Here is a 16,471-nt window from a genome sequence, read left to right as displayed (position 1 = left end):
TGTCAATTTGCTAAGCAAGTTATGGTCAAACGATAGGACACCAGATTGAGTTGACAAACGTGTAGTTGGCAAAATTCGTTTGGGAAATGAAATTCGACAAAAAAATCTTCGGTAAATTAAAAGGATCCCATCTTCAGGCAGGAATGTTCATGATCACATTGCATAAAACCTACTCTACAATATTACAGAAACAAGATAAATCTTAATATTTAAACTGGCTAAATGTCCAGCTCTATTTCCGCAATAGAAGGACACCAGTAGGAACTATATAGCAATAAAAGCACTTTCCGATACAAGCCACGCGCTGCGGAAGGGACGGTCAATGTCAGCGCGATGCGCGCGAGTGGAATTCAGATGCAGTCTATTGTGCGTCATCTAAAGTAGGTAATAGATTCACGTTAAAATGAGTAAATTGCTCAGAGATATGACCTATTTATTTCCTTTGCAAGTTGCTTAATGCCAAAAAAATATGCCATGGAGATAGGTTTGTGTAACAGTTGTAGTTCTTTGCAGTCCGTAACACCAATATACAAGTGACCGCTCTGCATGAGGTAGGTATCTGCATTTGTTTGAGGTAGAACAATGTGCTCTTATCTTTGTTTTGCGGCTCGTGTTCTCACACAATGCCAACGATTTAATTCATTAGGGATTCATACCTGGCTCAGTTTTCAACCATTTTTATGGACTAATAATTAATTTGCTGATTCTGGTTTCAGAATGATCGTTTCTACGTTGTGCGTCCTGGCGCTGGCAGCGGTTGCGCGTGCGCTCCGCGTAGGCGTCGGGATAGCGGACGTCACCGGCCCACCCGCAGAGATCGGCTTCGTGAGTAACAATAACAATGTGTCATTAATCTAATTAACGCACGCTATGGATATTCATAGGTAAGAGGAGGAAAATCAACCACACGTGTTGAACATCATTTATGTCGTGTAGGTAGCTATAACGGTTAACCCTTTCAGTGATAAGGGACCTGCAGACATAAATAAATATTGGGGACACCTTAACCAGATCAACTTAGCCCCAAACTAAGCAAAGCTTGTACTATGGGTGCTAGCTAAGCGACGATATACATACTTCAACAGATAAATACATATTTATATACATAGAAAACATCCATGACTCACGAACAAATATCTGTGCTCATCACACAAATAAATGCCCTTACCGGGATTTGAACCCAGGGTCGCGGCGTAGCAGGCAGTGTCACTACCGACTACCGACTGAGCCAGACCGGTCGTCAAACATATTATCTTTTTATAACTAAAACCCCCTGCCATTCTTCAGAAGTCAATAACTATGATAAAAAAATTACTAGAGTAAAGTCGCCAGTGAAAATTTGATGTTTTATTATCCGATTTCAAACTTCCAGTGAGCTATAGGTATACAAGCTATGAACTTATTATATCGACGAGCATACTCGAACGGGGCCATTACGACACCGGCATCGCAACCTTGACCGCCAGGCGCACGGCTACGGTTGAGATGCTAAATACTAAAGTGAGAGTAATGACCAATATCCGATTTGCAGATATACTAGACGGTTCTGCCTATTGCCAAAGAATATATAGTTAAAGAATATATTGTCAAAGAATATATCAAGTAGGTACTATTGCGCGTAACATCCATTCTGAAGAGTTGAAAAATATTTACAATTGGATAAAATGCCAACGAAATAAAATTAAAAAAAAACCCCCGACCGCGACATAGTAGACCGATTTTCATAAAACATGGCTAAGAACACTCCCGACTTACTCAGCTTTCAGACAAAAAAAAACTAAATCCAAATCGGTTCAGCCGTTCGGGAGCTACGATGCCACAGACAGACACACACACAGACAGACAGAGAGACAGACAGACACACACACAGACAGACACGTCAAATTTATAACACCCCGTCGTTTTTGCGTCGGGGGTTAAAAATAAAGAAAATGTAAAATTCACACACTTAAATTACATTGGCGATTAAATTTTTGAAGCCAAATTCCGCATTAGATTCAACATTCTATATAAAAAGTAATCATGGAAATAGGTCATTATTTTACGACAATCTGTAGATGTAGAGGAAACATACGGCATACGAAATTATTTGGTTCAAGTTAAAAGGGAGAACGCCTTGGTCAATTATTGCTGCATCTTACTAACACTATTGTTAATTACAAGAAATATACATATATGTATATCTGTGCTACATATAGTGGAATTGTTTTTTGCACGAATCTTATATTTTCCAAATGCTCGAATAGATTAATTGCCTACCTATTAATCCTATTAACTATAGGTACCTATTACTACGTTATCAAAACCCGGTTAGTGTGCGCTTTATCTAATTAAAAGAGTTGACTGAGTTTTTAAGGCATGCATCATACTAATATTATAAATGGGAAAGTGTGTGTGTCTGTTTGTTTGTCCGTCTTTCACGGCAAAACGGAGCGACGAATTGTCGCGATTTTTTAAGTGGAGATACTTGAAGGGACGGAGAGTGACATAGGCTACTTTTTGTCTCTTTCTAACGCGAGCGAAGCCGCGGTCAAAAGCTAGTATTTTTAATAAAGTTAGCTCAACATTTTGTAAAAAAAATATTTCCATAAAGTGAAAACGGCATAAAATCAGGCACATAAAAAAGTAATGAAAAATGTGCATCATAGTGATTTCCACTGTGTGTGGTGTGTGTCGGCCCATAACGTAAATGTAGGTTGACTAGGGAGTTAGGTAGCAAGCCGTGTCTGGGCTCAGAGTCGGTGTCTATTAAACTTTTTTGGCGAAATTTGCTTGACGTCATATAACATTTTATCTTTATTTTGCCCTCAGAAATGCGTACTTAGTTAAAAACTTTCGGTTTCCACATGTTACACCGTGTATACTCATAGATATACAAGACTAAGGGCCAGTTGCATCAACCACGTTTGACAGACACATCATCGTCACGCAGCAGACGTCTATGGAACTTCCCATACAATAAAATTTAACGAACGCTTTAACGGTGACAGTCGGTTTGATGCAACCGACTCTTACTTTGACGGAACTGTCAAATAAATCTCTCACTGGCTCTCAGTTCGGGTTGGCTATCTAGTTACCTACTTCTAATTGCCATGCCGTTATCGTAAGCTAAAATGCTGTTTATTAACTTATTAAAAATCCGCATAATTTGTTCTTTGAACTCGACATTATAATTTATAAGTAGGTAGTCGGATTGATCTTGACCAAATTCCAACTAACTGAAATCTTTGATGTGTGTTTTGACAGCTCGACATCTAAAAACATGCTGACTTTGTACGACTTGCATAAAATTGTGCGTGCGTTCCTACTTCCTAGCGACTACTTAATATGCGTTAAAATATATTTGTGAAGGAGGGGAGGGTGGGGGGGGGGGGGCTATGTAATAAATATATGCCAGATTGAGGTCCGCAAACGGAACTCCACTCAGAGACCGAAATGATAAGATATTTCAATTATCGAAACTCGCCATCTTTGACTGCTCCCCCTGCTCCCAAATGCAATTTTTTTACTGTACGAACTATTGATTCGTAGACATTGGACTTTTGTTAGTTACTTAAAATAATAATTATAAAAATATACTCATTAGTTCTTAATCTACAGTGGTTTAAAGTGAACTCCAAAATGAAGCATTTTCGTAAATTTTCTAAAAAATTCTTCTTAGAGAAAGTGTAAGAAATGTTATAGTATGCTATATATTCGTAAACTACTCAATAAGCCCTTTCTTTTGATACCCTACACGGCATGATTTGCTGAAAAATTTTTTTTTGTTTGTATGCAATTTTTAATTGGCGGGGTGGGGGGACGGGGACCACAAAACTGCTTGGCAACATCTGTTTATATTTATATGATGTCTGGGACCTATACAATATATATCAGAAGTCAGAATGAGGTGCGCTATTTTTGCAAACGAACATCCTCTTGGAGCCTGCTCTACATGTCATTCATCAGCCAGTTTAAACTTAATATAAAATGAATTCCCTTACAAAATGAACTATTTGTTGCTGTATGAAAATTTCCAATAGATAACATTTGCACTAACTTGGCTATCAAAATTGCTGCAATTTTAGCTTGGTCAAACTGTATACTTTTTTCTGTAGCTTAATGAAAATCTCTCATATTATCAAAACCACTGGCTTAAAGAATGAATCAAAACGATGACGATATCCTTAACAGGCTTGATAGTCAGTAGACAGGTAACTTATGAATCTGACGTGCTAACGCCCTTTTCCTTCCAGATGGGTTACGCTCACTTTCAACAAATCGGGCATGGCATCCACTTACGGCAGTTTTCTCGGGCGTTTGTGTTGGCCGACGACAATGGGAACAGCTCACAGAGGATCGTGTTTGTCACTGTGGATGCTGCTATGATGGGCCACGGCGTCAGGAAAGAGGTTAGTTCTCATCAGGGTACGTAACCAACGTGCCAATCGTTCACTCTCCGTAGCGTATCGTAGTCATTGTTACCTAAGAGTAATCTCGTTGATAGTGGGACATCATATGGTACCTACTGGCATCGGCAGTAGGTTGCGAGTCGTAATGGTAGACCCTGGTTCATTTCCCACTGTTCCTGTTCCCTTGGTCCCTGGACTAGTAGTAGCTAATAGAAAAACCCTAACAGTTCCAGCTAGTCCACAGTTCCTTTCATTATTTACACTTACTTAATCGTAATTGTGTTTGCAATTTGCAACTTCGTGTAAGTGGCTATTGTAAGGATTTGTGACGCCCGAGTGACTAAATATAAAATTTGCTATGAGTCTTTATTGATACCTATACGAGTTTGACACAATAATTTTAACGAGTACGAGTATTATTGTTGCTAATTGACCGACCTTTCGTTTTCAGATAATAAAGCGTCTCCAGAAGCGCTTTGGCGACATCTACAGTGAGAACAACGTGATAATAAGCGGTACTCACACGCATTCGACCCCTGGAGGGTTTCTGATGCACTTCCTCTTCGACTTGCCTATCCTTGGCTTTGTCAAAGAAACCTACGTCAGTTATATTGCTGGGATATTCAAGGTACAGTTTTCGATCATATAAACATATCCTGGTTGAATTATTCCTGATACATCTGTTCTGCTATCGGTAATTCTTCTTGTGTATTGATTACAGAGTATAGTTATGGCTCACAACAATTTGACGCCAGCGCGGATGGAGTACGGTGAGGCAGAGCTGCTGGATGCTAACATCAACAGGTCACCCACCTCATACTTGCGGAATCCACCCGAAGAGAGAGCTAAGTAAAGAACTTTTCCTAAGGATTTCCCCAAACCTATCGACGCGGCATCGGCTCAATTAGGTTAATTTTGAGATTGCTGCGCCCTTACAGGGTTCATATTATGTATTAAATTATGTAATATGTTTTGCAATAAATGTCTTGTCTTGTCTTAGCCAACCATAAATCGCTCGTTCGTATCAAGAGTATCAAGACGCATCCGTGCGCATGTTCATACTAACGAGAGATTTTTGGTCGGCGAAAGCCGATTCAGCGTCAATAATATGCTTGGGGAGACCCTAAGTCGCCGTACCTATGCACCATGAAGCATGTGAAAATCATAATTATTACCTATGCACGACTTGCACGAGGATATAAATTATAATGCATTTGAAACGAACGCTAATTTAGTCTTAGAAAAAACCTACATAGGCACTTATTTAATTACCTAGCTTGAATGATTTGTTTATCGAAGCCAAATTTTCTACATACTGAAACATATTAATAATAAGAACGATTAACTTATGCACGAGGATATAATTTATAATAAATTTGATACGAAAACCAATTACTCTTAGAAAAATAAAAGATGTAAACACTTAAATTAGACTTATATTGACCGGGATATAGACCGTCAGTTCGTCAGTTTTCCGTGATCATGATGCATGCAACTGCGTCGAAATATCGGGAGCTCGACAAAAATCAAAAAGGTAATCACGGTCTATATCCCGGTCAATATAAGTCTAATGAAAATAACCGTGAATCATTCAAAACTCTCACTTAAATTAGTTTTAAGGAATACTTGCTGTGCCCTAACAGGGTTCATGTGTGAACCTACCTTATTGTAACACCTGTTTTGTACCACATAATATGCAATAAATTATGAATTAAATATAACCGTTAAAATACTTACGTGTGATTTCTGAGTTACGATAATTATAATAATACTTAGCCGTGTGTAAAATACACACACGCTAAGGTTCATTAAATAATCTTAAGCGTACTTAAATTATAATTGAAATTAACTTAAATTGTACATACCTTGCCATTTCAGATACAAATACGACACGGACAAAACGTTGTCCCAGGTTCGGTTCCTGGCGCCCGACAGGCGGGTCATCGGGGTGATCAACTGGTTCGCGGTGCACCCCACCAGCATGAACAACACCAACAAGCTCATATCCTCGGACAATGTGGGGTACGCTTCTGTTCTGATGGAGAAGGCGCTCAATGGGAATGGGACGTACCCTGGAAAGGTACGTAAGTTTTATACTTCTCGTAAAATAAAATGTCGGATAAATGGATAATATTGGTCAGGATATGCTGTATTGAAGGTGCATACTGCAACAATAATTACTGATCTACTTCCCAGTTTCTGATGAATCTGAACATTTGCATACATAAGTCGGGTGACTATGCAGTATTATGGTCGATGTAAACTAATAGAGACAGGAAATAGCCAACATTTTGACATAGATCAAGCAACGCAAACATGAGTTATTTATGGAAACCACAGTCAGCCATAAAAGCTTGTACTTACCAAAAATTACACATTTAGGTATCAATAAGTCCAATAACTTACTAGTATGGCATCATTAATATACTCATACGTGTATATTCATATATGTGTATGGCATTGTATTCCAGGGTCGCATAGTCTGCGCATTCGCGTCGACAAACCTCGGTGACGTGTCCCCCAACACCCGTGGCCCTCGTTGTAGCATCTCCGGCAAGGTTTGCGACCAGGAGAAGCTGCTCTGCAAGCTTCCCGGCGAAGAGTGCTTCGCTTCCGGCCCGGGACGAGACATGTTCGAGAGCACACAGATTATTGCTACCAAGATGTTTGAGACAGCTATGGTAAATATTATGAAATAACATATTTCAACATAGTCATTCTTGTCTCGTTCACACGAGTTTATGAGCTTAGATATGGTTGTTACAAAGAAGGTTACAAAGTAATGTAAAGTATGTATGTAATGTTTTCCGTGATCGTGATGCATGCAACTGCGCCGAAATATCGGGAGCTCGACAAAAATCAAAAAGGTAATCACGGTCTATATCCCGGTCAATATAAGTCTAATGAAAATAACCGTGAATCATTCAAAACTCTTACAAAGTAATGATTTTAGATGGCGCAATATTTGTGGTAATATAGGTACTGGTTGAGAGTCAGCCCATCAGGACAACCGCATCTGCACTCTTGTGAGTGTTAAGGTCTTTGCCCACTACACCGTACCGTACCATGACCGTGCTAGGAGCGTATCCGTCAAAAAATATTATTTGTATGTAAACGTATGAGACCTTGCCCATTAGCCCGTTCCGTCACTGACCGTGCCCGTCGCGTGCCATGCACGGCCCGGCAACTATTAGTACGTTGCTCCTGGAAAGTTATGTATGAAAATCTTGGCATAATTAATGGAAGATTTTTTTTGATTGTGATATGTACATTATGGGCTGAAGTTATTTTTCATCAACCCTCTCCCCTGTTCCCCCTTAAATAGTCGAAAATGCTGTTTTTCTCGATTTCTGACAAAACCGTTGAAGATACAGAAAAAGCGTGTAGGAACAAAGTAATCCTTAATAAATTTACTACAAATCTGTCTTTGATACTTTAGTGCTAGCACTTATAGTTTTCGCGCGATCTGTCACGGAAGTTGCTCCTTTCTGCAATTTTCTTTAGTGAATGTTAAGTTTTCTCCCAAAATGCTTACGAAATCATCGAAATTTGTTTGATATTACTAAAATATTATAAACTGAAAATGAATTTCAGGGGGAAAAATCACTACCATGGGTGGGACTTGAACTCACAGCTTCTGGATTGATACTCCAGGGCTCTACCAACAGCTACCAAAAGCTCACCCCCAGTCAGCGATATACTATATGGATCAATGGTACTCCTAGCGACTACTACCGTGAAAATATTACGTCTTAAATAGTTACTGGAGTTCCAAGACATATTGGAAATTCCACCCATGGTAGTGATTTTTCCGGGATCCTTTTAATTTACCGAAGATTTTTTTGTCGAATTTCATTTCCCAAACGAATTTTGCCAACTACACGTTTGTCAACTCAATCTTTCCCATAATAACATTTGACAACGTTAAAATCCGTCAAATGATAATTTCCCAAACTGTTGTAATGCAACTTTTATAACCCCACCTGTTAATTTCGCAAATGTTTCACTTTGACTAGAAAAGTTTGCTCAACTTTACTTTCGTCAAATTAATTACTGGACAAAATTATTTAGTCAAATAATTTGTTTAGTAAAAAAATTTTTCCTTAAAAACACACTATGCAAAACCAGTTTTTGACAAGTGTTTTAACACGATTGTTTTCATTTACCGAATTTCATTTCCCAAACAGATTTTAACAACTACTTACACGTTTGCTTCCCACAAACACTTTTGACGAAAATGCCATAATTATGACGAGTCAAATAATCTTTAAAAACCTAAACATAGCCCAAAAACCTAAAAGTAGGTTTAGGTTAGGTTGGAACTGCGACCCCCACACAAAATGTTGCTAAAAAAGTAGGTTTAGGTTAGGTTGGAACTGCGACCCCCACACAAAATGTTGCTAAAAAAGTAGGTTTAGGTTAGGTTAGAACTGTGACCCCCATACAAAACTTTGCTAAGAAAGTAGGTTTATGTTAGGTTGGATGTTACGAAACCGTTCAAAAACCACCCTGGTTTTTGATCCTGTCTTCGTTAGGTTAAGATATTCATTTTTGTAATTAAAAATTAGTTTTCAATTTTATAAATTTAATAATAATAATTCATTTTAATTCTAATTCATTATCATGTAACTGTTGACATTTCAATTTGTATATTCTTTAATTAAAATATTCAATATTGTATTCAAGTTGACATTACGCATTGCAAATCATCAGTATTAATTTATTCAATTTTTATTTAATGTTCATTGATAATTCTATAATTCATTTATACTACTTGCATATTTTTTAACTAAAATATTCATTGGAGTGTATAAAATCATACTTGAAATCACTATTTACAAATGGCAATATTTAAAATTCAAATCTGACAGCTTTTGAGAGCTTTTCAAAAACTTACTGTTACTGTTCGGTTGTTCCGCCTCCAACGACATTCACTGTACCACTTTTCTTTGTCCTCACAATTTGCATTTATTCACATTTTTTTTCAATTTGGAATCCACATCCATTTGGATTTTACATGGTCCTTACGAAGCCTCTGGATTGTGAGAGGACAGGACTGTGGCACCGAGTCAGGCTCCATCTATACAACGGGTCTTCATCATCGAAGCCGTGGGTCGACCAGGTTGGCGCAGGGCGTATTCAGCTGCGTGCAGGTTCCAGGGCTTCCACTCATCGAGTCCCATCCCATCAGCCAGGATCCAGGACGGGTGAAAGTCGCGACGAGCACACGCAGCATCCCATTGCAGTGGGCATCCATCCGTGACCAGCAGTCAGTCGCGGGATCCAGCCAATTCAGCGCCAACTAGACCAGTCCAGGAGTATTCAGTGGAGATCAGCGGGAGCCAGCATTCAAAACCAAGCAGCATCCAGCACAGGAGGGAAAACGAACAAAGTGAGATCGTTCCATTCCTTTCTTTTTTTATCCACATTCCTTTGTTTTCTTCATTTTCTGTGTAGCTGCAATATTCATTAGGTATTATTCAGTCATACCTATTCAAATACCAAATTCATTGCTTTCCCATTCAGTGCAGAAAGTTAATTCATTGCCATAGTTTGGATTAGAAGCCAGTAGGCATTTCGATAGGATTATTCACTAGAGGTATTCATTTTAGTAGGTATAACCTCTTGACCCAGTTCACAGTAATACATAAGATTTTAATATTAACTATCACTTTCACATAATTCCTATACAATACGATAACAATAATTCAATAATTTTGTAACTTTATTACGCTAATTTCAATTAAAAACTTCAAAAACAATAGGCAAACACGTTCTTAAAACAATCTTGATAACTAACTGCAGTGCAAATAAGTCGTAAACAAGATTACGTAATACAAGTGCATAACTTGATTCTCATAGCAAATAGTTTTAGCGCCTGGAGATTTTTTTAAGAGCAAAGTTTTTATTTAAGGTCATAATTTGTACCAATATTTATAGGCTCATTTTTTAGCATTTTATTATGCCACAATGTCATCGACACAGGATTTACATCAACTTAATTACAAAAGTGACCTTATCAAAGGTAAACTTACTGTTTTCCACAATTTTGTGTCGCATTTAGCTGCTGACCCGCAATTAAATGAATTACAGCTTGCAGAGTTGCAGTTACGATATGACAAAACATTGCCGCTTTATGATGAATTTGACACATTGCAGACGAATATTGGTATATTATCAGAATTCACAAGCGAAGAGTGTATAGAAGATGAGCGGGTACTATTCGAAGACATTTACTTCGCTAGCATGTCGCTAGCGAAAGTACTAATTCATAAGTATTCAAAACTTAGTTCAGCAGTAAAAGTGTCCCCTCAGGCTCTTAAAAATACATTAGATATGAGGATAAATAACCTACAGTCTACGACAAACACAAAGGTGTGCATATCTGCACGCGACATTTCTTTAAATTCAAATATTCATGTCCCGGTGTTTAGGGAGTTCAATTCAATTGTTCCCAGGCACAGATTGGCGCCAGAACAGAACTCTCGTGACCAGTTTCCAAAAGTTGACCCTAGCGACCAATACGTACAATTCAATGAGTCGCCGTCAGTCCAGGGGTACTCATATCAGTATACATCGGCTGCGTCTCTTCACATGGAGCGTAGTTTGGAAGCCAAACATGGCTATGCAGTTCACAGATGCAATGACAGTCGTGAGGCGGGAACACCGAGCAACTATGTTTACGATCACGTCCTCGATAGTTCAGAGTTGCTCAGTTCCATGGTTCGTCGTCACCAAGTATTCATCGTAATATACAAATATTACCGCCTTACGTTCTTACATGCAGGGCCTCTTTTGAACAACGAAACGAAACAGCTCTTGATAGGTAACATATCAAGAGAGCTTGACGCGTTAGAGGGTTCAGCAATTCATTTATACCGTTTTCACACATTCATACCTATTTAAACACATTCATATAAATATCTGGGTACTTTTTCAAATTATGGCAATTTTCACCCAAACATATTTCAGTCCTTTCGTTCCTTTCCACTTCCTGATGGGCGATCCACACATTTCGTTTCACATGCACAGATTGCAGCCTTCAAGACATCACCAGTTCGTGGCACTCATCTGCAGGACAACTTGGAAGGCATCCATGGCAGCGACGGTATCTCACGGCCTGCACCATCGTCTACCCTCCCCCTCGGCATACAGTTGAAGTCACAGACTTCAAGGCGGGAGCATGTTACGAAACCGTTCAAAAACCACCCTGGTTTTTGATCCTGTCTTCGTTAGGTTAAGATATTCATTTTTGTAATTAAAAATTAGTTTTCAATTTTATAAATTTAATAATAATAATTCATTTTAATTCTAATTCATTATCATGTAACTGTTGACATTTCAATTTGTATATTCTTTAATTAAAATATTCAATATTGTATTCAAGTTGACATTACGCATTGCAAATCATCAGTATTAATTTATTCAATTTTTATTTAATGTTCATTGATAATTCTATAATTCATTTATACTACTTGCATATTTTTTAACTAAAATATTCATTGGAGTGTATAAAATCATACTTGAAATCACTATTTACAAATGGCAATATTTAAAATTCAAATCTGACAGCTTTTGAGAGCTTTTCAAAAACTTACTGTTACCACAGTATAAGGATATATCAGTAGTTAATCTCCGGCAGCGGCGGCGCGGTCGTTACTACTGCGCAAGGTCACGCAGGGTTGTACATGTACAACGTTACTATAATCGACTTCGTACAATGTAAGTTGTTGTAAATCTAATAGGTACTATTAACTGTAAGTAGGTTTTAGTATAACAATACCACGTCATGACACCACATTAGTCAGTATTGAAGACACAAAAAATCATTATAAATATATTACTCTCATACGCGCAATAGTAGATTGTGTAACAATAATTGCAAAAGCGTTAATTTAAGTGTTCATTTTATATGTTTTCTCTAGAATACACCCAATCCATCACAATAAAAAAAAGATTCGTTTGAACTAGAAACGTAGGTACCTACTGTCCTACTCGTATTAGTAACTGTGTATGGCGCTATGCTAGTACCAACGCTCTTTCTACCTTTTTATCTAATAAAGATTCAAGTACGTATTTGTTTCTTAAATACTGACGAAATCATATTTACATAAAATGTTTGAATAGATGTTTGCACAATATTTAAGTAGGTACCAAACTTTCGAGCTAGATAGATCGCAGCATCTACCTAAATGTCGTTACAGATAAATCCTTATTGATTTTAATGTGTCATTCTAGCTTTAAATCTCACTTTTACGCCATTTACGTAAGCAATAATGTACCTAACACTGCAAATATATAACAACCACTTACTTTTCTGGGTGTCTAGGAATTCTAAAGAATGACATTTCCGCATTTTGAGAACTTTCCATACACCCATAAACACTACAGTAACGAAAATATGTCTTCGGTGCTGACGTCATTTTCTCCCGAACTCAACACGTCAACACAGCGCGCAAACGCGGCCCCGACTGTCCAGCCCAATAATCACCAGTTTCGCATGTTTTCGCCGCATGCGAGGGGAGGGAGGGGGACACACCGCGCGGCGTGAAGTTTGTAAGAAGAGTTATTACTGGTTTTATACTGTGCTGTTACTGTTCGGTTGTTCCGCCTCCAACGACATTCACTGTACCACTTTTCTTTGTCTTTTCACAATTTGGATTAAAACCAGCACCAAACTACAGTCCGCTTATTATTTCACCATCAATACGAAGACCTGAGACCAGCGAAGATTTTACATTGGAACTGCGACCCCCACACAAAACTGTTGCTAAGAAAGTAGGTTTAGGTTAGGTTAGAACTGCGACCCCCACACAAAACTGTTGCGAAGAAAGTAGGTTTAGGTTAGGTTAGAACTGCGACCCCCACGCAAAACTTTGCTAAGAATGTAGGTTTAGGTTAGGTTCGAACTGCGACCCCCACACAAAACTGTTGCTAAATAAAGTAGGTTTAGGTTAGGTAAGAACTGCGACCCCCACACAAAATGTTGCTAAAACAGTAGGTTTAGGTTAGGTTAGAACTGCGAACCCTACACAAAACTGTAGCGAAGAAAGTAGGTTTAGGTTAGGTTAGAACTGCGACCCCCACACAAAACTGTTGCTAAGAAAGTAGGTTTAGGTTAGGTTAAAACTGCGACCCCCACACAAAATGTTGCTAAGAAAGTAGGTTTAGGTTAGGTTAGAACTGCGACCCCCACGCAAAACTTTGCTAAGAATGTAGGTTTAGGTTAGGTTCGAACTGCGACCCCCACACAAAACTGTTGCTAAGAAAGTAGGTTTAGGTTAGGTTAGAACTGCGACCCCCACGCAAAACTTTGCTAAGAATGTAGGCTTAGGTTAGGTTCGAACTGCGACCCCCACACAAAACTGTTGCTAAATAAAGTAGGTTTAGGTTAGGTTAGAACTGCGACCCCCACACAAAATTTTGCTTAAAAAAGTAGGTTTAGGTTAGGTTAGAACTGCGACCCCTACACAAAACTGTAGCGAAGAAAGTAGGTTTAGGTTAGGTTAGAACTGCGACCCCCACACAAAACTGTTGCTAAGAAAGTAGGTTTAGGTTAGGTTAAAACTGCGACCCCCACACAAAATGTTGCTAAGAAAGTAGGTTTAGGTTAGGTTAGAACTGCGACCCCCACACAAAATGTTACTAAAAAAGTAGGTTTATTTCGAATACGTTAAGATTTGGTTATATAAAAAAATGTCAAAGTAAATGTGGTTTATTTATATTTTTGTCAACTACTCGGTTTGAGTAAACAAGGTTTGTTAAAATAAAAAATGCCCAAGAAATGTTTTACCAAATGTTAGATTTGGCTTTTTTTCTGTTGGGATAATATTGGTTGGCAATTAATCATTTTGATTAATTGAAGTTTGGTAAAATGAACATTGCCAAAGTAAGGAAATGTCTAAATATTTATTTGGATATCATTATTTTGGCAAATATGTATATGTCACACGATAAGTTGGGAAATGATGAGTTGCCTTTTAAATTTTTGGGATACATTGTTTGGGATGTGAAAATCTGGCAAATAACATTCGATAATACATTAGTAACCCGAACTGCGATCCTTTTAATTTACCGAAGATTTTTTTGTCGAATTTCATTTCCCAAACGAATTTTGCCAACTACACGTTTGTCAACTCAATCTTTCCCATAATAACATTTGACAACGTTAAAATCCGTCAAATGATAATTTCCCAAACTGTTGTAATGCAACTTTTATAACCCCACCTGTTAATTTCGCAAATGTTTCACTTTGACTAGAAAAGTTTGCTCAACTTTACTTTCGTCAAATTAATTACTGGACAAAATTATTTAGTCAAATAATTTGTTTAGTAAAAAAATTTTTCCTTAAAAACACACTATGCAAAACCAGTTTTTGACAAGTGTTTTAACACGATTGTTTTCATTTACCGAATTTCATTTCCCAAACAGATTTTAACAACTACTTACACGTTTGCTTCCCACAAACACTTTTGACGAAAATGCCATAATTATGACGAGTCAAATAATCTTTAAAAACCTAAACATAGCCCAAAAACCTAAAAGTAGGTTTAGGTTAGGTTGGAACTGCGACCCCCACACAAAATGTTGCTAAAAAAGTAGGTTTAGGTTAGGTTGGAACTGCGACCCCCACACAAAATGTTGCTAAAAAAGTAGGTTTAGGTTAGGTTAGAACTGTGACCCCCATACAAAACTTTGCTAAGAAAGTAGGTTTATGTTAGGTTGGAACTGCGACCCCCACACAAAACTGTTGCTAAGAAAGTAGGTTTAGGTTAGGTTAGAACTGCGACCCCCACACAAAACTGTTGCGAAGAAAGTAGGTTTAGGTTAGGTTAGAACTGCGACCCCCACGCAAAACTTTGCTAAGAATGTAGGTTTAGGTTAGGTTCGAACTGCGACCCCCACACAAAACTGTTGCTAAATAAAGTAGGTTTAGGTTAGGTAAGAACTGCGACCCCCACACAAAATGTTGCTAAAACAGTAGGTTTAGGTTAGGTTAGAACTGCGAACCCTACACAAAACTGTAGCGAAGAAAGTAGGTTTAGGTTAGGTTAGAACTGCGACCCCCACACAAAACTGTTGCTAAGAAAGTAGGTTTAGGTTAGGTTAAAACTGCGACCCCCACACAAAATGTTGCTAAGAAAGTAGGTTTAGGTTAGGTTAGAACTGCGACCCCCACGCAAAACTTTGCTAAGAATGTAGGTTTAGGTTAGGTTCGAACTGCGACCCCCACACAAAACTGTTGCTAAGAAAGTAGGTTTAGGTTAGGTTAGAACTGCGACCCCCACGCAAAACTTTGCTAAGAATGTAGGCTTAGGTTAGGTTCGAACTGCGACCCCCACACAAAACTGTTGCTAAATAAAGTAGGTTTAGGTTAGGTTAGAACTGCGACCCCCACACAAAATTTTGCTTAAAAAAGTAGGTTTAGGTTAGGTTAGAACTGCGACCCCTACACAAAACTGTAGCGAAGAAAGTAGGTTTAGGTTAGGTTAGAACTGCGACCCCCACACAAAACTGTTGCTAAGAAAGTAGGTTTAGGTTAGGTTAAAACTGCGACCCCCACACAAAATGTTGCTAAGAAAGTAGGTTTAGGTTAGGTTAGAACTGCGACCCCCACACAAAATGTTACTAAAAAAGTAGGTTTATTTCGAATACGTTAAGATTTGGTTATATAAAAAAATGTCAAAGTAAATGTGGTTTATTTATATTTTTGTCAACTACTCGGTTTGAGTAAACAAGGTTTGTTAAAATAAAAAATGCCCAAGAAATGTTTTACCAAATGTTAGATTTGGCTTTTTTTCTGTTGGGATAATATTGGTTGGCAATTAATCATTTTGATTAATTGAAGTTTGGTAAAATGAACATTGCCAAAGTAAGGAAATGTCTAAATATTTATTTGGATATCATTATTTTGGCAAATATGTATATGTCACACGATAAGTTGGGAAATGATGAGTTGCCTTTTAAATTTTTGGGATACATTGTTTGGGATGTGAAAATCTGGCAAATAACATTCGATAATACATTAGTAACCCGATTTTTCCCTCTTAATTTTATACAATATTTTAGTCATATCAAAT

General features: G+C 37.9%; 1 protein-coding gene across 1 annotated transcript in view; it reads left to right on the top strand.

Annotated features, from left to right (window-relative positions):
- The window catches only part of LOC125225752 (neutral ceramidase), a 37,615-nt gene that overhangs the window by 16,264 nt on the left and 4,880 nt on the right, over nucleotides 1-16,471 (top strand). The window contains exons 2-7 of the mRNA XM_048129596.1: nucleotides 717-825; nucleotides 4,236-4,391; nucleotides 4,843-5,019; nucleotides 5,113-5,240; nucleotides 6,270-6,471; nucleotides 6,863-7,072. Of these exons, the coding sequence (XP_047985553.1) occupies nucleotides 718-825; nucleotides 4,236-4,391; nucleotides 4,843-5,019; nucleotides 5,113-5,240; nucleotides 6,270-6,471; nucleotides 6,863-7,072 (981 nt within the window). The 5' untranslated portion in view covers nucleotide 717. The remainder of the gene's footprint in view (nucleotides 1-716; nucleotides 826-4,235; nucleotides 4,392-4,842; nucleotides 5,020-5,112; nucleotides 5,241-6,269; nucleotides 6,472-6,862; nucleotides 7,073-16,471) is intronic.

Source organism: Leguminivora glycinivorella, chromosome 1 (genome assembly GCF_023078275.1).
Source record: "Leguminivora glycinivorella isolate SPB_JAAS2020 chromosome 1, LegGlyc_1.1, whole genome shotgun sequence".
In the NCBI taxonomy this organism is placed as follows: Eukaryota; Metazoa; Arthropoda; class Insecta; order Lepidoptera; family Tortricidae; genus Leguminivora; species Leguminivora glycinivorella.
The sequence above is the reverse complement of the archived record's forward strand: the minus strand, read 5'-3'. Positions and strand labels throughout refer to the sequence as shown.